Source organism: Vombatus ursinus, unplaced genomic scaffold, assembly GCF_900497805.2.
Source record: "Vombatus ursinus unplaced genomic scaffold, bare-nosed wombat genome assembly UNPS02014847.1, whole genome shotgun sequence".
Classification (NCBI taxonomy): Eukaryota; Metazoa; Chordata; class Mammalia; order Diprotodontia; family Vombatidae; genus Vombatus; species Vombatus ursinus.
Window position 1 is genome coordinate 1,384,275 of NW_020954625.1, and position 25,312 is coordinate 1,409,586.

At 40.2% G+C, this 25,312-nt stretch overlaps 1 protein-coding gene across 2 annotated transcripts in view; it reads left to right on the top strand.

Moving 5' to 3' along the window:
* Window positions 1-25,312, top strand: part of UBE2Q2 (ubiquitin conjugating enzyme E2 Q2) — a 68,119-nt gene that overhangs the window by 31,809 nt on the left and 10,998 nt on the right. For both annotated transcript variants that reach the window (XM_027840722.1, XM_027840723.1), the window contains exons 2-9: window positions 1,362-1,466; window positions 4,295-4,399; window positions 5,757-5,813; window positions 7,854-7,994; window positions 12,956-13,040; window positions 16,556-16,616; window positions 18,295-18,385; window positions 20,470-20,528. In XM_027840722.1, the coding sequence (XP_027696523.1) occupies window positions 1,362-1,466; window positions 4,295-4,399; window positions 5,757-5,813; window positions 7,854-7,994; window positions 12,956-13,040; window positions 16,556-16,616; window positions 18,295-18,385; window positions 20,470-20,528 (704 nt within the window). The remainder of the gene's footprint in view (window positions 1-1,361; window positions 1,467-4,294; window positions 4,400-5,756; window positions 5,814-7,853; window positions 7,995-12,955; window positions 13,041-16,555; window positions 16,617-18,294; window positions 18,386-20,469; window positions 20,529-25,312) is intronic.

The following is a 25,312-nucleotide window of genomic DNA, read 5'->3' on the forward strand; positions in this document are numbered from 1 at the left end:
TATGTATCTTGTGTGTTAGTAGTTATTTGCATGTTGTCTCCCTCATTAAAATGTGAGCTCCTTGAGAACCTGGACTGTTTTTTTGTTTGATTGGCTTTTGGCCTGTCCTTGTATCCCTGGTACTTAGCTCAGTGTCTGGCACATACTAAACACTTTAATAAATGCTTGTTGACTGATTAACCTTCATTTTCCAGTTTCTCTCTTTCCTCCCCTGACCCCCAGAGAGAGAGAGAGAGACTCAAAAAGCTATTAAATAAAACTAACCTGTATATGAGCAGAGTCTAACCATCTGTCCAGTGTTACACACCCAGACACCATCCCCACCTCTGGGAAGAAGGAAGCTGGGGAACACCTTTTTTCCCCCCAAATCTTTCCGTTTACATTGTTGTAGTCATTATTGACACCAACTTTTAAACAGTTTCTCTTGTGCTCCTTTAATTGGTTTCTTCAGCTTGGCTTACATTTGTTGACAGCTGGAACCAGGATGGGATAGCTCAGAGGCTGTTTCCAATTCTTAACTGAGGTACTATCAAAAAGTTCTCATGCTAATGTTTATTTTGCTTTAAAAGCTTGTGTGTCACTTTTAGAAAGCTATACCCTTCCCCCTCAAAGTTTAAGTAGAATGGGGAAATGGTTATTGGATTGGGAGAAAACAAAGATAATTAGGAATAGTTTTTCTTCCCAAGGAAAATATCTGATAAAATATCTCTTGCTAATTGCAGATTTTCTGAAAAATTACAGAATACAGAAGGCATTTATCATCACATTTCTGCATTGGGGGTAGGGTGGTTAAAAAAAGTTCATCTCTCATGGCATTTCTTCTTTTCTTAGGATTCTTTAGAATTTTTTAGAATTGGAATGTGGATTTAATGTGGATGGAAGCTTTGGCCATCATGGCTCATCTGCCCAGCAGAGGAGAGAGTCACGTGGCCTCATGTTATTCACAGGCCTTTGTATTTTGAAAAATGGTGCTGCCATAAGACACCATTTCTGTGACTGCACATTCTATTTTATTTTAAAAGACTGATACATGGCCAAATGTTCCATTTGGTGTCAGTCAAGGAAAATAGTTGTTGTTTCTGCCCTGAAGCACTCTGACAGTGGTGCAGTGTTTCTGCAAAGTGTTCAAGACTAGAGCTACTTGATTAGGTACAGTTGTGGTGTTGAAGAAGCTGCAGAGCATGGCCATTGTGAAGAGCTCTTTTTTGCAGGTTTTCATCTGCTTGGGGCCCATTCTCCCTTTGAATTTGCCTTTTCATAGACATTGGTCCCTCTCCTAATTTAATGGTGTTAGACTCTAAATGTGAATATTGTACTCAAGATGTAGCCAAATGGATTAACTGCAAGTCTTGTCATAATAGGAATCCTATCCGTCTTCATCACCAATATGGTTTGTGGAATCGGATGACCCAAATTTAGCATCAGTTCTGGAACGTCTTGAAGACATCAAAAAGAGCAACACCTTGGTGAGAACCCAAACCTAACAATTTCTGTATTTATCATGGATGTTATGTGCTACTCTCTACATGTTAAGAGTTACAGTGTCCTATAAGCATGGTTGGTTCATCCTGGGGGCACTGGCCATTAGCCTTTCCTTATCTTTAGGACTTGGTTGAGACCTTGTCCATTTACTTTGCTATCCAGTGTGTTTCAGTCCTTACAATTGTGTCCTTCCTTGCACAATCAGAGAGGCTTTGTCCTGACTACAAGCATTGCTTACAGTTGCCATCAGCAGATCTAAGTTTAGGCAAAAAGAAGTGGTGGTGGTTGGAAAGAGAAGGAAGGATTCTGGCCTTGTTAATATGGTTCTCTGACTGTGGGCCTTGACCTCTCTAAGATCTCTTCTTCCTCAAGATCCTGCTGTGTTTGATGTGATTAAGTAAGTAAGTTTCTTCTTATCTTCAACCTCTACCCCTTTACTTTTGAAGCCAGCCAGGCATTCACAATTACCATGTTTTAAACCACAAAGACTAAACTTGGATGTAATACAAATGATATGTAGATATATAATTTTATACTCTATCTGACCTTATATTTGCAAATTATAGATTCTTATCAGTCAGAAGTCATATATGTTTAACTTCTTTTGTACAGGGCCTTGTGCATATGGAGACTCAATGCAAGTGTACCTTGCTTTAAGAAAGTCTGATGAAAATTTGGATTTGCAAAAGAAATAGTTAAGGGATGGTTCTTTGCGTTATAAAAGTGGTCACCACATAATTCTTAGTAGTGGGTTTTTAAAGTATTTTACTTAAAGTAGAACCAGAAGGACAATTTATACCATCACAATAGCTTTGTCCATGAGAACACAACTCTTCACTGGCAACAAAACTCAGGGGAAAAAAAAGTGTTGGACAACCTTGGTACTGATTTTGGAAAGTGAAAAGTGTGAAGTTGCACGATTATCAGTCAGAGTTCGGTGTTCAGTCAACAACAAGCATATGTATGTGTATGTACACACACACACACACACACACACACACACACACACGTGATATAAAGACAAGAAATGAAACCGTTCCTGTCCTCAGGTACCTTATGTTCTGCCGAGGAGTCAATGTCCATTACATAAGGAAATAAAAATACGTACAAAATAAATACAAGGAACCCCAGTGGAGGGTGAGGGAACAGAGAGTCTGGAAAGGCTTCATGTAGAAGGTAGTGTTTGAGCAGCATTTTGGAATAAACAAGCAAATCTGAGCAATAGAAGTGAGATGAGAGAACCTTCCATGCATTGGAGACAGTCAGTACAGAGGCAAGGAGATGAGGTCTACAGTGTCATATATGATGGAGAAACAGTTAAGGCTAGTCTGCCTGAACTGTGGAGCTTGGGAAGGTGGAAAATAAACAATAAGATTGGAAAGGTAGACTGAGCCCAGGTTGTAAAGGATTTTAAAACCCAGAAATGTTTATATTTGATATTAAACACAATAATAGGAGCCACAGGAATTTACTATGAAGGCAGGGACATCGTCAGACCTCTGCAAGGTCATCACTTTGGCAGCATTGTGGAGGCGAGATTGGAGAGGAGAGTTGGATCAGGGAGACCAATTAGGAGGTCATCCCAGTAGGAAAAGCAAGAGAGTCAAATGAGGGTGGTGACTCTGGGAGCAGAGAAGAAGGGGTGGTTGCACGAGGTAAATTGCTAAAAATTGGTGCCTGATTGATTCTGTCAGGTAAGGCAGAGTGAAGGGTCAAGGGAATACCAAGGTTGCAGTCCTGGGTGACTGGACAGATGGTGGCACCTTTGCAGAAATAGGGAAGTTGACAGCAGGAGTGGGTTTGGGGACAAAGATAATGAATTCAGTTTTGCACTTGCTGAATTTGAGATGCTTCTAGGACATCCAATTTCAAATGTCCAGTAGATAATTGGTGGTTATTGTGCCTGGAGCTTCGGAGAGAGGCTGGGCTGAATTTAAAGATTTGGAAGTCATCTGCATAGATTTAATCATTAACTCATGAGAGCTGATCATGTTGCTTAGTGAGATGGTATAGAGGGCCCAGGACAGTCTTGTACACTCACAGCCTGATTAAGCAGGGAGTATGCTAGGGTGTGAGAGAGAGAGAGAGCGTGTGTGTGTGTGTGTGTGTGTGTGTGTGTGTGTGTGTGTTGGAACAAAATATGTCACTACAATTTTCACATAAAAGTATTTGATTTATAAAAGTCTTTTAGTAATTTTATAAAAATAGATATGAACTTTTCTATTAAGCTGTCATAGAACACTATACACATCTCAGTATTGCAGTAAATGTACTATAGACTGATTTTTTAAAGAGAAAAAATCAAGGGTTAGAACTGGGTGCTACCTAGAGCAGAGGTTAAGATTTCAGGGGAGCCTGGGAATTTGGTTGAGAAAAAAATTATCTTCATTTAAAAGCATGATTCTTAGAAGGTGTCCACGGGTTTCACCAGGTTGTCAGAGTGGAGTCCAGGCCAGAAAAAAGGATAAGAACGACCCCCTAGTCTAGAGGTTTTTTTCTCAATTTCTTCTTCCCTTTTTGTTCTGTATCTTATATAATCCATCATATCTATCAGTGCGAAGTCCATGTGAATGCTGTAGCCTTCTCTAATCTGTAATCTTCTCTAATATAGGATAATATTGTTAAAGATCATTTTCTTTTATATAGCTATTGGAAGAAGTTGAATAACGTTAGACCAGTCATGTTAGTGATGAAACAGATTTCTGTTGAAGTAGTAGTGTTAGGCTTTTATTTCATCCAAAAAGTATTACATTTTTCCAGGGATTTTTTTCCCCAAAAATTTTAACACTGATTTGCCAAAATGTTTTTATAGCTTCTTCAGCAACTCAAGAGGTTAATATGTGACCTCTGCAGATTATACAACCTTCCTCAGCATCCTGATGTCGAGATGCTTGATCAGCCACTGCCTTCGGGTCAGGTAAATTCCTCATTCGTTTAGTGCTCATAATCTAAAGTAAAGCACATTGATTCCTTCAGCAAAGCTTGCATTTATGTACATCTTGAGTGTGTCTTGGTAGCTTGATTTGCATATATTTTGTGCATGTTGTAGTTATTTGAATGGGACTTCCCTTTATATTATTTCCTCTTGGATTTTGTTACTGCTATTTGTAAATGCTGAAGAATTACCCTTTTCTGGTATAATGATGGGGTTGTTATTTATGTCCTGGCCCTTGATCAGAATCTCCGTACATTTTTGCAATCTCAGATTTTTCAGGCAAAGGAGAATCCTCTTCTGAGTAGTTGACAAATGAGTATTTTCTTTCTTCAATCTTGTTTAAATCTCTTAGAACCCAGCTTCTAATGTGTCTTAAAGGAATGTTTAGTTTCACCTGCTCACCAGATCCTTTCAGTCTGAGTCAGGCTCCTGTAAGTGGTGTGAATTTTTAGAGAATAGTTATCGCTAGTTAGGAGAGTGTTGGTCTTACATTGTTTAATGTATTCATTCTTTGAATTAACTAGCTTTGGCAAGTCAGTTAACCCTTCTGGGGCCAAGCTTTTTCTCCTGTAAAATGACACAGGGCTAGATGATAAGAGTCCCAACCAAGGATTCTTCCATCTCTGAAACTCTTAGGACATTTGCACTTAAGGGAAATACAACTCTGTGAACTAAACTTAGTGTACACCACAGGAGAAGGTTCAAGGGGAATGAACTAGCTTTGGGAAAACTTCACCTAGATGAAAATTAAGCCAACAGTGACGCCCTTTTGAATGTAATTTTAATGTATTGGAAAAATTGTGGAAACGATTGAAACTTTTACACAGTAGAAAAATTAGAACATTTAAAAGAATTAATAACTTGGAGAAGTTTTTGAGATTTTTGGTTCTTTTAACTAAAGAAAACCATTAAAACTGTATGTGAGTGGAACCTCTCTGGAGTAAATGAAAAGGAAAGAGGCAGTAGGCTAGAGTTTTTCTGGTAGCTGATGTGAGTTTTTTTTTTTTTAATTTGAATAGTGATTTTTCTTATTGTTTATTCCCAAGGCATCTAATATTATTATGCTGAAGTAATAGTTTTTTTAAAAACTATTTTTAAAAATAGTGTTTTATAAAAACTGGTTAAATATATATTAATAATCAAAGCTGAGCTTTAAAAATTAGTTTAATGAAATTTGTATCCTCAGCTGTCCTTATTTTAAATGAGGTCTGAGACAATATTATTGAGAATCTGTAACTGAAGCAACATCTGAACTTGTCCATGCTCAGTGGATGCTTAGTTTAATTTAGGATATAATAGAAGTATGTAGCAATCATTGAAATGTCTTTCTGTATTTCAGAATGGGACAACAGATGAAGTTACTTCAGAAGAAGAGGAAGAAGAAGATATGGGTGAAGTACGTATTTTATATAGAAAGAATTTGTTAATTATCTGATTAATAATATCTGCTTACATACTATACTTAAACATGGAAAATGCTCCCTTAACCTGTTTTGATCAATAGTAGTCATTCCTGCCCAATTGGCAGGTAGGTGGTGCCATAGTTCATGGAACACTGGACCTGCAGTCAGGAAGACCGAGATCAAATCCTGCCTCAGCCTTACTTACTAGCAAGGTACCTTTGGGCAAGGCACTTATCTCTGTCTGCTTCAATTTCCTCATCTGTAAAGTGGGGCAATATCCCTCCAGGCTTCCTATTTGTATCTCATCCCAGCTGTTTAGAGTAGGTGTTGACCCTCCTCATTTCTGCTTCTTGGCTTCCTCCAAGTCACATAAAGTCCCACCTTTTGCAAGAAATATTTCTCAGTCCTTCTGAGTCTTAGTGCATTTCCTCTGAGACTATCCCTAGCGTATCCTGTGTGTATCTTGTTTGGACATAGTTGTTTGCATCTTGTCTTCCCTATTAGTCTGTGAGTTCCTTGAAGGCAAGTTCTATTTTTTTCCCTTTGTTGCAGCCCCAGCACTGAGCAAGTGTTTGGCACATAGTAGATGTTTTATAAATGCTTGTTGACCAACTGAGTGGACAGAAGATCTCAAATAACTGGCTGAGGAATTTCAGCTTGGTCTGATGGGTAATGGGGACACTCTTAAGCCAGGAAGAATCATTTAGTGTTGGTCTACCTAATACATTGGAAGTAGGGGAGGCTAGAGGTAAAGAAATTATTTAGGAAAATGTGGCAGTATTTAAGCATGAAGGACTAAAATGATGGCAGTAAGAAGGCCAAAGGAATGACTGTTAAACATTCCAGAAGAAAAGTAAATGGGATTTTGTGATTGGTGCCGTCTGTGACTCTCTCCTATTCTTATTCACCCATATCCAAAATTTTGAGCTTAGTTGATGGGATTTCACTGAAAGAAATGGGGACTTGGAGAAGGAGAAGCTGTTTTGAGGAGATGATAAATGTATCTTTCAGTGCATTGAGAATGATGGGGTGTTGGGAGATCCTTAAAGGTGATGATGACCTATAGGCAGAGAGAGAAGAACACTCAGGCAGAGGCTGAGCTGGGGGGATATCAGCATTTAGTAAGTGCCCTTGGAGGATGATGTACCAGGAGGGGGGAGGAGCAAGCATCAGAGAATGAAGAGCAGAAGGGCTGACAAACAGTGTCAGATGGAGAACAACGCAGCAAGATGAGGACATCGAAGACCGTGCTATTTGGTGAGAAGGAAGGTCGGTGATAACTGTGAAAAAGTTTCAGGGGAGTAGTAGGCTCAGGGTGTGGTGAGGAAATACACTGGGTCTATATTGCCATGTCAGGGGTCAGATCAGAGTAAGAAATAAGAAAGTAATTGAAGAGGGCTCATGTGACGGAGCCGAGAGCAGCACCTGCACACAGAGAGGAGGGAAGGTAGTGAGAGAAGGTAGAGAAGCGTACTTACAAAAATGTGGTAGGGGAAGGCACTAGACACCGGTCTGTGTTGATGTGGAGAGCTCTCGAGGGACAGAGGGGATAGAGCCATCTCCACCAAAACAGGTGGGCGCCTTCCCTGAAACACATGGAATTAGAGAGTTTCCCAGAGCCTTATCCAGAGTTACACAGGCCAGGAGGCGTCAGAAGGCAGGCTTGGGTCCAAGACTTCATAGCTTCCGGGTCAGCTTTCCACCTTTTGTCCCTTTTCATCTTAGATGTGAAAGACCTGGTATTTCTTTGTTTTGCTACTGTTGCATTTTTTAGCACAAATCTACGTGATCCCCTTTCTTTCAAAGCTCCCAGCCTTTTTTATCTTCTTTTTTAAAAGGAGCGGTAAAAGAAGGCAAGAGCTGAACTGAAATGAAGACAAGCGTTCTGGTGTGAAGTTAAAGCCAAAGGCCATCTTGCTGATGATTGTCTTTGAAAAACCCATAACATTGAAGTGTTTTTTTCTTTCCTCTCTTTGAGCGGAGTGAGCCCAAAAGCCACCTTAAGTAAAGTGACATTCTCCGTCTCGTTCAAGGACATTGAGGACTTAGATCACTATGACATGGAGGAAGAAGAGCCTGTGGGCTCGAAGACGTCTGAGGATGAAGGCATTGAGAAGGAAGACCTGGCGACGTTAGAGAGGATCAGGAGGAGTCAGAGGCAAGGCCGCCTCAATGTGAGTTCTTGTAGACTTAAAACTTTCACACACACCCCACAACATTGATGGAGGGAAGGAGGGAGAAGGCAATAAGGTATTAGAGAGAGGCGTGTTTACAAAGCTGCCCTTTGTGGTCGGGGCAAGGACTGGACTCAGGTCTGCATTGACTCGGGAAGCTCTCGAGGGACGCGGGGGTGGAGCGGCCTCGATCAGGACAGGCAGGCGCTCTCTCTGAAACGCGGCGGGGTGCCAGAGAGTTTCCCAGAGCTTTGTCCAAGGTCACACAGGCCAGAAGGGGTCAGAGGCAGGGCCTGAATTCAAGACTAAAGAGCAGCCAGGCCAGCGCTCTACCAACTACATCATGTAACACGCTCATAGGTATGTCAGTATATGCATAGCTTGTATGTATATTTGTGTGTGCGCTTATACACACGTAGGCACTTGGAGTCAGAGTGATTTACCCCTCCATCTAAATAAGTTAGTATTATGAGCCTTGTCTGAATGTGGAGTAGAAAAACTTGTGTCTTTAAATATTTCGGTTTTGTGTTTTCATTCATTTCTTTTTATAAAAATTCCTTATGATCCTTCCTTGGTGAGTTGAGTTCTGAGTTAGTTTTCTTAAGAGTTTAAAGAATCCTTCCTTCAAGTTTATATCCCTAAATAAGAGCTCTCAGTAGTATCAAAGAGCTTCCCAATGACATCAGATAATTCTTTTAGGGATTGTTATATGGACAGCAAAGACTCCACACTGGGCGTCTGACACATGGGCTGTCAGGATGAGCTCTAGGAGGGAGGCAGCCTCTTAGCCTACTGTAATAGCACCATTAATAGAACAAGGGGAAAGGACAGTTCACGTGTGTTATTTATGTGAGGTATGCTTTTTTAAATAAGGAATAGGTTATATTTAAAAATTTAAAAATATATATTAAAATTTTTTTTTAAATTTTAGTATGTCTGATTTTTCTTCACAGGTGATTCATTCATTAAACATTTGTCATGGGTTTCTAAAATGAGGGGGGAAAATAGGGGGAAATTTAGGCAGTGTGAAAGTCAAAGGTATCAAAAAAAATATTTAAAAAAACCAAGCAGACATTTGTTCAGAGCCAATTGTTATGTTATGCTTATGGAAAGATAGAAACATAAATAATACATAGTCTTTGTCTTTTTGGAATGATGGTGATATATACGCAAATATAGTACAGGTTAAAATCTGATACAAGCATGGTCCAAGACCCGAGTGTCATTAAGTCAGAGAGGGAAGAAGCAGCTGTGGAGATAGTGACCATGGGGATGGGGGAAGCAAATGTGGTACCTTAGCTGGGCCTTGAAACAGCCATTAGATGTTCATAAGTAATGACTGGGCGAGGAGGCAGTGAGGCCATTCCGGGTGTGTGGCATAGCGTGAGCAAGAGCGGAGAAGAGAGAAATTTGGAAAGGGTTTGGGGAAGTTGAAGTAAGAAGTGCTGTCGGAGGTCGAGGGACGTGATTTGACCTGCTCTTCAGGATGGCTCCAGCAAGGAGGATGAATTGAAGGACTGGGTAGGAGGACGAGGGAGGCCGGCTCAGTGGCCTGTCACAGTGATCCAGGCCGATGGTCATTAGCATGTAGACCGGGATGATCATGGGGTAAGGTGGAGTGTAAGACGGGGACAGAGGCAGATGATGTCCCAGAAAGAGGCTCCGTCCTGACATCTGGGGGAGTGTAGAGGACCCCCTTTTCACAGAGAGAAATGGGAAAGAAGCACACTGTCAGGGTCTAGAAGAATCAGATTTTAGACATGTTAAGCTTTTTCACATCATGATGATTTAGATCCTCATGGAGGGCAGTAGTGCCAAGTGAATCAGCAGTTTTACAGATGGAGAAACTGAGGCTCAAGCTAAGTGACTTGTTCACAGTCACAAAGACCTTGATTTGTGTCATTGTAATCGTGTAACATGCAGGTTCCTTCTTTAAGTGAACAGGTGTTTATCACTTTACTCTTCAATGTGAATGTAGCCCCTTAGTTTTGTTTTTCACAGTCTTAAAACTAGGATGCCCTCTTTGTACTTGGTCTTTGTTTTATCTGCCTCCTGCAAGGACCTTTTCTAAGCTAGGGAGTGGCCATCTTTCTGCATAGACCCCTACCCACTGTCTAACAACTGTTAGCCTTTCCAGAAGGGCTTCCAGTCCCTCTTCTAAGCTCATTTCATCCGGAGAAGGTTGGTCATTATCTAATCTCTGCTTATATTTGCTTTGAGCCTTGATATTTGTGGGTGTTGCATGCAGAGCCCAGCTCCATGGGACCATCCTTTATAGAAGATCTGCCCCCTAGGGCGCACACGCCCCACATACACACACATACCTCTCTTTCTCTCTTGATGATTGGCTTTTAAAACGATGCTTTTCCTCGGGCTAAAGAGAACCTAATGAAGTGATGTTTTTATCATGACTTTTTATTAAAACAAACACCAGCCAAGTTCTTTATTTTCTGGGGCCTTCTATTTGACGTTTTAGTCAGTGTGTTTTATTGTTCCCTGAGGTATAAGAATGGTAAAAGCTACCGTTTTACTAGAAAAGTAATAGTAGTTCTTTTAACCTCTTGTTGGTCTTCCAATGACACAAAAATTATGTGCTTAGTAGAATAGAACTGGGAGTTTCCTCTTTAGCCTGTAGAGCTTAAAGCTTGATTCTGTGACCTTGGGCTAATTACCAATTAGTTACTTAATCCTGTCAAATAAAGGAGTTGGTATAGATGACTTAAGGTCCCTTGCAGCTCTAGTTCTAAGATCCAATGGTACTTGTTTAATTTGTAGTTGAGAAATACCAAAATATTGTGCTCCTCATTCAATGAATAATTATTAAATGTTCACAATATGGAAGCTACCATGGAGGGTAGAGAGAGGTGTAGAACCTGTTGGCCCCAGGGAGCTTACAGTCTAATTGGAGGTTGGATGTCCATGTAAAGGGAGCATTGAAGGAGCAGCCCATGAGGGTCAGGTGATGGCTGTAGACAGTGACTGTTTCGGGAGTCAAGAGAAGGCAGCGATGACTGTGTGGAGAGCCAGCCAGGGATGGATCACCAAGAAAACGGGCCTTTTGAAGACTGGGCAGGATTTGGAATCTTGGAGAGGAACAGGGGAATAGCCCATGAACAAGGTGCTGAAATGGCACAGCGCCTCAAGTGCCATGAGAAGATGCTTCTGGTGGGAGTGGTAGACTTTAAAGATGAAGGCCAGAGCATAGAAGGCAGCAGACCAGACAGTGATGGGCAAGAAAATCATTGAGTTCTCAAGTACATGATGCAGGTGAGAAGGTCCATCAGTCTGATCTGTTGGGATTGGCAGAGGCCTCCTGGAGGAGGCAGCGTCTTGTTTGATCCTCAGAACCTTATGAACTAGGTATCGCAGGTGTTGTTAGCCCCATTTTACAGGTGAAGGAACAAAGGCTTAAAAAGGCTGGGTGAGTGTTGGAGATGGATTTGATGACCCAGGTCATCAAAATTCAAAATCCAGCCCCGTCTTCTCTGGTTTACTCTGCTTCTGATGTCTCCTCCAGGCTCTGCCTTTAACCAGCCATGTGACCTTGAGCAAGCCATGTAAGTTCTCTTGACTGGATTCTCCTGATTTTATCAAGTGACAGTATCATGTCCGATGACCTCCAAATTGTTATTATCCATAGCTATTTCTTGGAACAACTGACTGGACCAACAATAAGCGGATCTTTATACAGGGGAAAGCTCACTTATTTGGGTGGAAAAAGTTCAAATTATGAAAAGTCTGATTTTTTAAATATCTCTTTGGAGAAATGTATGTACATATACATAAACACATACATACACACAGATATACATATAGTTAAGCAAAGTAGTGGTTGATAAGATGTTGCATGACAGAAAACTGGGCAAATGTGTTCCAAAGGATTATGAATACTTACTGCATTCTTTTATATATCTGTGTGCATGTGTGTTTATGTTTTGGAACCTTGAAAATAGTTGGCTCTTTTAGGTTAAATATATCCTCTTGAGTCTTTAATTTACAATATTAATTTATTCAGCAAACCCTTTCTTCATTGTGAAAGTGTACATTTTAGCCCAATCCTTGGCTGATTATAAATATATAGTGGGGTATGAATTGCTGAAGTCTGACTGCCCCTTCCCCACTTCAGATTCAGTTTGAAGATGGGTTGTAATTTGTATCTTCCCTCTCTACCAGGGTGGTAGCATGTAATATGGTCTTTCTTAAGTGGGAGGAATCTCTTTGATCAAAAGATAAATTGAGGTGACCGTGATGTGTGCTGGTAGTATTTGAGCTTAGGTGATACTGAACATAGCTGTCCTTCCCTAAAGTTCTTTTGCCAAGCCTCACGGGGCATGGAGTGACAGGGGCTCTCGAAGGACATTCTGTGGGAACACATGCTCTGACAGCGTCAGCTCAGCTTTGTAAAGCTTCAAGTGTGGGCACTCCAAATCTGCCTGGTGAAGACTGTCTCTCGTGTGTGTGGGGGGGGGGGGGGGGGGGGGGGGTGTGGGTGTGTGTGGGTGGGTGGTGGTGGTGGTGGTGGTGGTGTATGTGAACTGGCCATAATAGATGGATTACAGTGGTCACAAAACAGAGCATGAGGAATTATTACAAAACAGCTGGCTTTGTATTTTTTTTTTCCACTAGAATGTCATTCCAACACCATCCTTGGGCTTCAGAATGTTTTAAATAAGGTGTTTTTGCAAATGAAATCCTTTGGAGAGGGTGTAGGACAGACCTGTGTTATACAGAATTCTAGGCAATTATAGATTATGTGTCGGCAAATAGTGGCTGCCTTCTTATACGAAATGTTGTTCCTGGAAACACATTTACCTATTGACATTTGGTTTAATTTCTGACTTCTTCGTTAGTATTGATCTGTTCCACCTTTACACCTTATGGTATGTTCTTGTTAACAGCCTCAAAGTGAGAGTTCTGAATTATTAGTCCCAATAAAGGTTGATTTGATTTTTCTGTTTCAGGGTGCAGTGTCTGGGTCAGTACAGGCTTCAGACAGACTCATGAAAGAGCTCAGGGATATATATCGATCACAGAGTTATAAAACAGGTAAAGAGTTTTCCATGGCCTTTCTGGACCCCTCCTTGTCACCCTTACCCTCTGCCCTTTCTGTGGTATTTGTGATAAGCTAACATGACAGATTAGACATTTTCATTAACTTTGTGTTTAAGGCTGTGAGACCAAAGTTTAAATATTTTACCAGCAAGTAAAGGTAATTGAACAGTATGAGCTAAACTCTTATGGTATTTTCATGAATATTATTCCAATGGTCTGGCAGTCTGTGGCCTATATTAGTCCTAACATGGCTTAAACTGCTTGTTATCTGTCTCTTTGGGGGATGAAAAATTATTATGTAAAGAATGATCAAAAAGAAAAAAGAAAAGAAAAAAAAAAGTGATCATTCCATCTAGCAAGTAAAACAATTAAACTTCATTAACTTTCATGTTTTTGTTTTGTGTACTTTCCAAATAAGTTGACATCTCAGGTTTTTACTTATTTTTTTTCCATATCATTTAGGAAAGGATTTTGGTGTATTGTTCAGTCATTTAGGAAAATTTAGCATTTTTTCTCTGCTTGCCATCAATTACAAAGCAATTTTTCCATGTCCTGACATTTTTTGCTTCTAATATGGAGACAGCAAATCTGAAAACCACTAAGGATCAGGAAGCAGAAGTGAACTGTAATTTGTACAATTATGTGAAGATATGATTGAAACATATCATTCAGAAAATTCCATGTGATCAGATGTAAATCATGTGACTTTTTGTTTAAAAAAAAAAAGCCTATTCAGCAAAGGATCAGATCCTCTTTCCACTGCCTCTCTGGGCTTAGCGTTTTGAATTCACTGGTCGCTTTTATAGAGGCTTTGTAGAGGCCTTAAAAATGCATTTGAATCCTGAATTATCTTACATTTCTATTTTTTAAATTGTAAAGATTCACTTATCAATGGAAGTTGTCTTGGGAAAGTACAAGGTCTTTCATCCTTCTTACTCCTTCCTCTTAAAAAAATAGTATGCAGAAAACTGTACTACTGAGAAATATCTGGCTTGAAATTTTTGAGCAACTTTTTTTTTAAAGGATTTAGATGAAGTCCTAGGAAATGTCTTTCATGAGAGAAAATGCATTTACCTGCAGCTCTTTCAAAGATAGGTGTTTTATAGTTTAACTGTCATTTCTATAGTTGTTATTTTTCCCTGAATTTCAGAGGTGAATGAGACTCAGTGATCATCTAGTCCAAGTTATGGCTGAAGAAGAATTCCCCTTGCCTTATGGCTCCCAAGTGATCATGTCACCTATGCCTGGTGGACCTCCAGGGAGGAAGAGAAAGCTTTCCACCCTGGAGCCATCATCCTCTTTGGAATGGCTTTAATTGTCGTGAAGTTTTTCCTTCCATCAAGGCTATGTTTTCCTGTTTCTGACTCCTGTTTGTTGCTTCATTCTGCCCTCTGGCATCTTGAGCTGGTGAAGTTGATTTTTTGAATCCTCTTGAAAGATTTGACATGTATCTCTTTTCAACTTTATCCAATTTTATATAATCCTCTAAACATTCAACATTTTGCTAAATCCTCTTTTATCACATGTATAGCTTTGTTTAAGGCTGCCATTTTGGCCTTTATCCTGGATATTGACAAAAATGTTAAACAGGCCCGAGCCAAACACAAAACCCTGTGGCACTCTATTGGAGACCTCCCTTGAAGGAGGCCCAATCAAACCAGGTCTGCAAGGGAGTTCTCCATTAGAGTGGCAAAGGAATTTGTGTTTGGCTCGAGCCTGTTTAACATTTTTGTCAATATCCAATTAATTCAACCAATTTTGAATCCATCTAAATATACTATCTTTTAGCCCACATTTACCTAGCTTTTCTACAAACTTGGCACAAGAGACTTTATCGGATGTTTTGCTTAAATCTAAGTAATCTACATCTACACAATTTCCATGTTCTGTCAAATTAATAACCCTGTTAAAAGGAACAATTAAGTTAGTTTGGCATGGCATGTGTTTGATAAAAGCCATAGTAATTTTTTTTTTAATGGATGCGTTTTGTTATTGCATCTGATTTTATTTCTGACTATAGCCTTCTCCTACCCAGTCCATGTTCCCTTTTAACAAAGATTTTATTAAAAAAAAAGGGGGGGGGGGAGAAACAGTTTAGCAAAACCAACCAACCCTTTTGCCTGTATCTCACATTGTATGCAAAATTCTACCGCATAGTCCTCCACTTCTGCAGTGAAGAGAGGGAGGTGCATTTTCTCAATTCTTGTCTAGGCCAAACTTGATCATTTTAATTACAATGTTAACTTTCAGTTTGGTGTTCTTTTCCATTTACATTGTTGTCATGTATATTGTTTTCCTGGTAATGATTACCTCACTCTGCATTAGTTCATAGAAATCTTTGTATGTTTCCCTGAATTCTTCATTGTTGTGTTTCTTATCCAAATGCTGCTGTAAATATTTTGGTGTATATGGGATGTTTCTTTAATCTTGAGTATTTGCCTGACCCTGGAATCTGTGAGTCACAGGATATGATATTTAAGTCACTTTTTTAGCACAGTGTTCAATTACTTCCCCAAATGGTTGATCCATTTTGTAGGTGCACCACCAATTTTATTAGTATGCCTGCCTTCCTCCAGTAACCCAAAAATACACTGTTCCCAGCTTTTGTCACTTTTGACAATCTGATGGATATGGGATGAGACCTCAGATGTGTTTTGATTTGTGTTTCTCTTGTTAATAGTTTTGCAACTATCTTTCATGTAATTGTTAATAGTATGGAATTCATCTTTTGGAACTATCTCCCTTTAATAATATTGTCTAGAATTTTGCCAGAAATAGACTTTAACTGACACTTACAGTTTGCTGACTCCATGCTCCTCCCCTCTTAAAAAAAAATCAGGGCCTCGTTTACCATCTTGAGTTCTTCGGTACCTGCCGTGTGGCCCTTCAGAGATCACTAACTGTGACTCAGCAAGCATATGCTCCTTGCCAGTCAACATTGACACTCTAGAAGCTCTATTGCTATAAAGAACTTAGAGTCTTGGGGCCAATTTCTAAGAAACAAAAAAAAAACCCAAACCAACTGATATTGATTTTTTAGTTTCCTTGATGATTTGTAGCTTACTGATGTGATCTCAGAACCTGTGCCTCAGGTAAATTCTACTACTGTTGTATAAGGGAATAAAAATGTTTATAAATCAACATGCCACTAAATTGTACTTAGTGTCTTCCTAGTGTAGTGCTACCATTTTACCTGTTTTGAAAACCAAAAGCCAGAAAACTGATAAAGAAATAAGCATGACCATGTATTTATTTGTATACTTTCTCATCCCATTTCTCCATTTACTTGCTATTTATTTGGTGGTAAATGAAGTTAAGGTTGAAAGAATACATTCTTAATCAGATGGCCTAATCATCTTTTTATATTGGAATAGATATAACAAGGCAGAACTGACCCATGTTTGAATTGCAGTCTTTCAGAAGTTGATGAATGTTTATAATATTAACTTCTGTCAAGGGAAATAATTCAGCAGATGAAGAATAATGAATTTATTTTAATATCTCTACAGGAATTTATTCAGTGGAGCTTGTAAATGACAGCTTATATGAGTGGCATGTTAAACTTCTCAAGTAAGTGTTTTTGTTTGATTTTATTTGCTTGGTCAGTGGTAACCTTCTTTTCTACCCTAGACTTTGTAAAGTACTTGACTTATACTTCACTAATCAATTTGTGATGTCTTACTTTTAGTCATTCCAGTAAATAAACAAGTGTTTATTCAGTGTTCAACCTGTGCTTAGGCACTGTTGTGAATGCCAGAGATGCAAATGTGAGAAATGAAACTATGTCTACTCTCAAAAAGTTTATAGTCTTTGAGGAGAGACAATGTGTATATATGTCCATGTGTCTGTCTGTCTTCTCCCTCTCTCTCTGTCTGTCTCTCCCTCTGTCTCTCTCTATCCATCCATCTGTACAAAATAAATACAAGGTAGGTAGAGAGAAGGGGGGAAGGTGCTAGTAATTGGTGGGATCACGTGGAAGGAGGGAGAGAGGATTCTTTGAGGCAGAGATGAGAAGGGAGTACATTCCAGGCATGGGTAACAATGGGGATAGGAAATGGAGTAATGTGTGTGAAAATCAGAAAGCTTAAAGAGTGCTGAAAAGAAGTGTATCTCTTATTCTCCTATTAAACTGTAAGCTCCCTGAAGGCAGCAGATTGTGTTTTATCTAGCTTTATATCATTCCCAGTGTCTGGCTCACTGTTCTTTGGACACAGTAGCTTCGTATTAAATGTCCATTTAATTGAATACTAAATGATGATGCCATGCCCTGTAGCTTTCCATATTTAATTTTAAGGCACCTTAATCCTGTAGCACCTCTCCCTAAAAACCAAAACTGTGCTGTATATGGAACTTGGTACTCCTACCACTTGAAAAAGAATTTGTTTCTCAAAGTTAACTCAAGGTTTGGGATCACCTGCTTTCTAAGAAGATTAAACAGGATCATCAAGATATAGGCTGTAAGCAAGTGCACTTGGGAGTCGACGACCCCATGAGCAGTTGTAGGTACTTTTAGGGATGGAGGCTGGACCTATGATCTCATTGCTGTAGGGGTTGCCTTTCAGCAGTAGAGATTTAGACTACACAGAGCATTGAATTTCCTCCTTGGTCATAGCCCTTTCTGTGACTAAAACACAACCCTTTCAAAAACTATTTGGCCGTTGAAGGTACTTTTAGGCAGTACCAGGTAAAATGTTGGTAGGAAATGCTAAATGTTTCGAGTTATTTTATGCAATTAATTTAGCCTTATAATTAGAGTTTTCCTTAGATTGTTTATTTCAGTTTTAGTCTCTTTTGGAGAGAGGAAGCCAGTGAATCCTTAATACTATTACTTTGACATAGTAAAATAAGGTACAGAAAAGTTGTGTGAAACAAATGACATTTGAATTCTGGGTGGTACTCAGCAGCTTTAGAGAACCTCCCATTATTCAGTATCCCACTTGCTGATGCAGACAAAGGGGTTGACAAGACTCGAGTGCTTTGTGATAGAGGCAAGAAGAGTATCGCCCTTTGGGCTTTTATGGTGACCTTTAGGTAGGCTGTAACCAGTAAGACTGACCAGATGGCCACAGCTTCCTCAGACCCTCAGAAAACAACCCTGCACCTCCCCATGATGCTGTGGCCACTTGTCTGAGTGAGGCTGAAAAACTCCAGTTTGCGCCCTTAATTCTCATAGGAAACCAGATTGGATGAGCAGCTAACTGTTTCTGTGATTCATTCTTAACCGAAATGTGCTATCTTTTCACGTTAGAGTTGATCCTGACAGTCCATTACATCACGATCTTCAGGTCTTAAAAGACAAAGAAGGTGTAGAATACATTTTGCTTAACTTTTCTTTTAAGGTAAGAAAATCTCACTAAAATCCAAGTCAGATGTCAGTACTTTGATGCAAAATAGAGATAATGTTTTGCTGTATGACTATGTTCTAGTCATCTAATTGTTCTGAGCCTTGGTTTCCTCATCTCTAAAGTGGGAATAATATTCATACCATCTCCCTCATAGAGTCATTGTAAGGAAAGCATTTTGTAAACTCAGAAGCACTGTGGGAATGCAGACTTTTGGTTGTTATCATTTAGATAGAAAGGTTTCCCAGCTGTTTGTGAAGTTATCACTTGATGTAAAATGTTGACAGTTCTATCCCCTTGACTTACATAAACTCGAGTTAGTTCTTTAGGACCAGTTTGTCATAATCATCAACACGATCTTTTAGAGATGTATTAGCTTTTCTGGCATGCAGCAAAGATCTAACTAGAACTGACTCTTTATCTTTGACTTACTTACCTTTATCTTCCATTCAATAACATTCAACTTTTAATGGTTTACTCTATAGCTTAAATTCAATAAATTTACCTTCTCAGAATAACCGACATTTATGTAGTGCTTTATTGTTTACAAATACTTAACTGGGATGAACTCCTTGGATCCTCAGAACTTCCTGGTAGTTCACATATCGTTATTCATATTTTATATGTTAAGATACAGGGGTGGGGAACCTGTGGCTTCGAGGCCACATGTGGCCCTCTGGGTCCTCAAGTGCGGCCCTTTGAATCCAAACTTCACAGAACAAGTCCCCTTAATAAAAGGATTTGTTAGGGGCAACTAGGTGGTGAAGTGGATAGAGCTCCGGCCTTGGAGTCAGAAGGACCTGGGTTCAAATTCAGCCTCAGATACTTGACACTTACTAACTGTGTGACCCTGGGCAAGTCACTTAACCCCGATTACCTCACCAAAAAAAAAAGAAAAGGATTTGTTCTGTAAAACTTAGACTCCAAACCCAAGGACGTGGCCTTGAGGCCGCAGGCTTCTCGCCCCTAGTTAAGAAGCATAGGAAGGTTGTTTTTGACCTAGATTATACATGTAGCTAGTAATTGGCAGAAGGAGAATTCAGACCTAGGTCTTTGTATATTCCTGCTGGAATGTGTGTTTGTAGCTTCAGAAGACGCTGATATTTTGCCCCCTGTCCCCTATTTTTTCTTTTGTTTTTGGTGTGTTGTTCACTTGAGCCTTATTACCAGACAGATGTGGCCAGAGCCCTACAGATGGGTTCTCAGGGTCATGAGGACCTTGGCTCTCTCCAACCCAAATTATTTATACACAGTTACATCATTAGGGGATTGTTTTGTAAACAGATTTTGTGGTTTTTCTCCTCTAGTCAAACTGTTAGCAAGATTATGGCTTTTTTTAAACTTTTTTTTTAAAAAAACTATTGTCCCTTTTTGTGTAGTCTTTGTATTTTATGTTAGAATTTTTCCTTTCAATGTCCCCAACCAGTCTCAAGAGAATGAGATGAAGAGAAAACAGCACCAGGAAACCTCTGTATAATAAAGCAGGAGTGAGGAGGGAGATTAAGGAACACTTGCTGAGAGAATTTCCCGGGGATAGTTTTTAAAAATTAAACCTAACCTTAATTAGAGGGGAGGGATGACCTCGTTGTTTTGCCTCCTATGAACCTGGAAGCAAACTCCTTACGTGTGGCTGGTGCTTTTTCCACTCTTCTCTTTTGTTCCCCAATCCTCAGGCGCGTGATTTTGGACGTTTCTTTCCATCTGGGAGTTAAAATCGTATACTTTGGAGCCTTTGATTATCAAGGCAAAATTGTTTTGTTTTGGATGGGGAGAGATGGCAAATAGTAATTATAACAGTGATTGGAGGAGAAAAACCTCATTTTTCTCTCTTGATTCATCTTGTGTACTAGCATCTCACAGAGTTTGCAGGCTCAACATTTGGCTTAGAGTATGTTAATCTTTCATTGTTTTTTTTGGCTTTCACTTAGCGGAAAATAGTGAGTCTAACAAAGCTCAAAAGACGTTTGTTGAAACTCTAAACAAAAATTTCTCCAAGCCCCCTAGAGGCTGTTTCTTCAAACTTTATAGTAATATAAGTGTTCTAAGGCTATCGTCTCCTCTGGCTTGTGTTTCCTTTTCAGGATAACTTCCCTTTTGACCCGCCTTTTGTTCGTGTGGTGGCTCCTGTCCTCTCAGGAGGGTAAGTTTTTTTGGGTTCACTTGTGTCGAGAGGTTGAGTGGTTAGGGTTCAGAGTCTGTGTGTGTTTGGCAAGACTTAATGGGCCTCACATTTTCACTCATTTGTGATGTGGAGGGTAGAAGAAGTTGAGGAGTAACTTGAGAGTGAATGAATGGCACCCTCACGTCCTCTTCTCCTGCTGCATGCTTTGGGGTGCAATGAAAAAAACCTTCATGAGTCTCATGTACTGCTTCACAAGTGTGGCCTTGCAGTTTGGTCAGAACTTCTGTCTTTACTGTGTTGCAGATAGACGTTACGTAAAGGTTATGAAAGTTATATTCCTGGATTCACTTCTTTTAATGACTAAGTTAATGCTTTTGAAGGGTTTTAGGGAACCTCAAGGGCTAACACTCATGCTGGATGGAGAATTGTTTCCATCCACTTACTTTGTTTTGAATTGTAAGTGCTGCATATAATTCTTCAGGAACATCAACAGTTATTTGAACGTGAATTAGTGAAATGACCAGAGAACTTAGAATTAAAAGATTTATGCTCATCTTTGCTCTCTCAGTTGCTAGCTGGATTACTGGACACCGGTTATTTATCCTCTCTTAGCCTCAACTTTCCCACCTGTAAAATGGGGGTGATAATTATGGCTATTCACCTTATAGTGTTGACATAAGGAAAATATTATTAACCTTAAAGTACTATATGATATAAACCATGTGAGTGGTGTTCTTGACTGCTGAAAGACAGTCGAGTTAACAGTTTATATTTGGAGTGTGAAGATGTGAGGTTACCTCTCTCTCCAAAACCATTTTATGGGTAAGGAAGCTAAGTCTCAAAGAGATTGCCTTGACCTGAATGTTTACGTGGCCAGGGAGCATCAGCGCCTGGATTCCAGCCTCTCTATCCTAAGTGTGTTCCCCACTGTCTCATGTAACGGCTTCTATAGCCTGCTCGGCAGAGGCATTCAGCACATTCCCTTTCCTTGCCCATCTCTGGGTCCTCGGAGATCCTACCATATTGTAGACTTTGACTTTATGTTCAGATTAGGTCTGGACTGTGCTGGAGACATGCTGTTGGACTTATTTGAGCATGGTGTCCACTTCTCAGGCTCAGCTCAGGAGGTGAGGGGCTTTTAAAATACAGTTTGATGTCATTGTACAGAGCCCCTTCAGTGTTGCCTCTGCTTTAATAATCAGTGCAAGACCTCTCAGTATTGCTTTTTAAACATTCACTCACCTGGTAGCTGACGTCTGATCCCATGCTCTAATGGGATTCCAGTTCGGGTTGGCTCCTGCATAGGGTGCATAGGAGAGCCATAAGAGACAAAAAAGATCAGTCTCCCATCGACGATATGATGAGGGAATCAAAACACACATCAAGAAGAAGTCTCCTTCAGATCACCACAGAATGACGTCATGTAGATTGCTCAAGGTGCTCTAATTTCACTAAATTCCATGTTGTTACTCCTTAAATATTGTAAGAATATTTAGTCTAAATGAGCAATAGACATACGACAAAAAGCTTCCCTGTATTTTTCAGTAGTCCTGTGACTGTTTGTTTTGAGGGAACAGAGCCAGGGAAAAAGTCCTCACAGTTTTCTTTAAGTTTGAAATAGTGGTATCAGACTTTGCATCCTTGGACCAAAGCCCGTTCCTGCCCGGACCAAAGCCCGTTCCTGCCCAGACCAGCCTCACCCCAGCCCTCCAGCCACTTTGGCAGCTGTAACAGTTTTAATTATAACACTTCCAAAAATCAGTCAGTTTGTTTTGACCTCTCTGGTCTTTTATGCAGTCTCCCTATGCACCACACCATAACTTTCCATCCTTCAAAGTAGAATTAAAAACTTCATCTTCAATCTGAAGAGTCAGGCTCTCTAGCTGCCCTGCTTTTCCAGAAAACATGAACCTCCTACCTAAGCTTCTGGGCTTTATAATCAGCCTTCTTAGGAGGGTGCAGAGGGATTCCAAGTATCCAAGTATCCCCACTATAGCACTTTTAAGCACCAACTATGCACAAATCACTGGGTTGAGTGCTGAGAGAGAAGCCACAGTCATAGAATCCTGACTTCTAGCTAGAAGACCCAGTAGAAATCATGTACACCTACCCCTTCATCTTCTAGATCTTTGCCCTCAGGCAACTTGCTTTTTAATGGGGAGGTATGATACATGTATAAATGTATTATATGACGAGGGAGATGAATAAAGAAAATAATAGAAATATCATTTTTCAGCATTGTCTACTGCCTTCCCAGTGAGGACTAGGAATAAATGTAATAGTGATTTGTTCTCTAAAATTTGGCATTTGGAATCTAATATTTTCACTCCACTTAGGTGTGTTGAACTCCAGTTATGTAGAAGATACTCTGTTAGCCACTTTAGAGAGTGTAGAGATGTAAAAAAAAAAAAAAATTCCAGCTCTCAAAGAGCTTATGTTAATTAAATCATTCAAGGATAATAGTATAAGATAAATCTAAATGGGTGATTAATTACCAAATTAATTATTAAAGAAAATTAAATGGTTGCTGAGCTCAGGGTTAGGGGTAACAGGAAAGCAGTGCTGGAGAGGGTAATCCAGGAGGGCTTCACTGAGGAATTGGGGCTTAGAACTTTCCATCCTTCAGCATAGAATTCAAAAACCCCGATGAATGACATCCTGCAGTACTGAAAGACCTGGCTTATGAATTGATTGTTAGTACTATTGGAAAGGTCACAGAAAACAAGAGTTACCACACGGTTGGAGAAGGAAAGGCAGATGTCCCAATTAAAAAACAAAAACAAAATGAAAAAGAAAGGGGACAAACTCTAGGCCAGTGAGCTTGACTTTGATTCATGGAAAAGTTCTAGAAAGATTCATCCCAAAGATGGTTGATGAGCCTTTAGAAAGGGAAACGGTGATTACAGAAAGCCAACATGACTTCATCAGCCACCGGTCATACTGGACTTGTCTTAGTCCTTTCTAAACACGATCTCTGTATTGGTAGGTGAGGGGAAGGCTGTAGCCTATAACTTAATCTAGATTTTAACAAAATGTTTAGTCAAGTATTTCATGCTCTTCTTTTGGGAAAGATGAAGAGATGTAGACTAGATGTGATATAGCTGAACAGATTCAAAGATGTGTGTCCCTCAAGGCTCTGCCCTGGGCACCCCTTCCCTTTTCACTCTGTCCTCTCTTACTTGGAAATCTCATCAGCTCCCATGGATTCAGTGATCTTCTCTATGCAAATGATTCCCAGATTTATATAGCCATCCTTAGGGTCTCTGTTGAACTAGTCATGCATTTTCAACTGCCTCTTGGACACCTCAACATTGCATGTCCTATAGGAATCTCAGACTCCCTATGTCCAAAGAAAAACTCATGTTCCCTCCAAACCTTTCCACTTTTCTAAACTTGCCTCACTCTTGAGGGTTCTACCATCCTCTCAGTCACAAAGACCCCCAGCTTTGGTATCATCTACTCGCTCTTACTCCACATATCCATGGTTCAATTATTTCAGTTGTGTCTGACTCTTCATGACCCCATTTGGGATTTTCTTGACAAAGATACTAGAGTGGTCTGCCATTTTCTTTTCTAGCTCATTTTACAGATGAGGAAACTGAGGCAAGCAGGGTCACACAGCTAGTAAGTGTCTAAGGTAAGATTTCAGATCAGGAAGATGAGTTGTCCTGACTCCAGGCCCGCCCTGTAGGCACTGTGGCACCCCCTACCTGCCCACATACACCCAAGCCGTTGCCAAATCTTGTTTCTACCTTCTACCTTTGTGTACGTTCCTTTCTCTCCATTCATAGAACTCCAACACTAGTATAGGTCCTCCCCACTGCTCCCCTTCACTATTGCAATAGCCTTCTGGTTTGTCTCTCTCCCTTGGCTCTTGTCCCCACAACAGTCTGTCCTCCACTCAGTCGCTGCTCTGCTTAAGGAGCACCAGGGGCTCCCTGTCGCTTGTATGAGATCAATATAAAGACCTCTGGCATGTAGAGCTATTCATAACCTGCTCCTTTCATTTACTCTGTGATCCAGCTATACTGGCCTTCTTGGAGTTCCTTGGACTCAGTTCTCTATGTCGTGTGTCCAGATCTGCCACGCCTTTGCTTTGGCGTCCTGGGATGCTTTGGCCCCTTGTTTTCTCCTCCCAGTTCCTGTCCCTGGCTTCCTTTAAGATTCCTCTTGAAGGCCACTTTGGTCAGGAGGTTTCTCTTGGTTTCCCCAGCTGCTAATGCCTTCCCCTTTCAGATTATCATCATATACTGTGTACATATCTTGTATGTACCTAAATATTTGTATGCTGTCTTTATAGGTAATAGGTACTTTCTTTAAGAGCAGGGACTGTTGGGGGTTTTTTGGCCTTTCTTTGTATCCCCAGTGCCTAGCACAGTGCCTGACACACAGTAGGTACTTAATAAATGTACTTGTTGATTGATCAGCCACTATTGGAGTGAATGACTGGGTGCATGCAATCAAATACCAGCTTGTATTGATTTGACTCTGGTATTGTCAGCATCCGTCTTCTCCTTTTCACTAATATGGTCACCACCATATTTTTTTGTCTTTGACACCTCTTGCTTAGATTATCTTAAGAGTCTCTCAACTGTTTGTCCTTCTAGATTTTCCCCTCTCTCTAATCCTTTTTGCTCTTCCAAAGCAAGATACTTTTTTAAATCACCTTCATTACCCAATATTTCCCCATCCCTCCCCATCTAGAAATCCATCTTATAACAAAGAAAAGGTGGTTCATCAAGACTGACCAGTGTAGCCCCCAAGTCCCCCATTACATGCTTCCTCCTGCAAAGAAGGGGAGG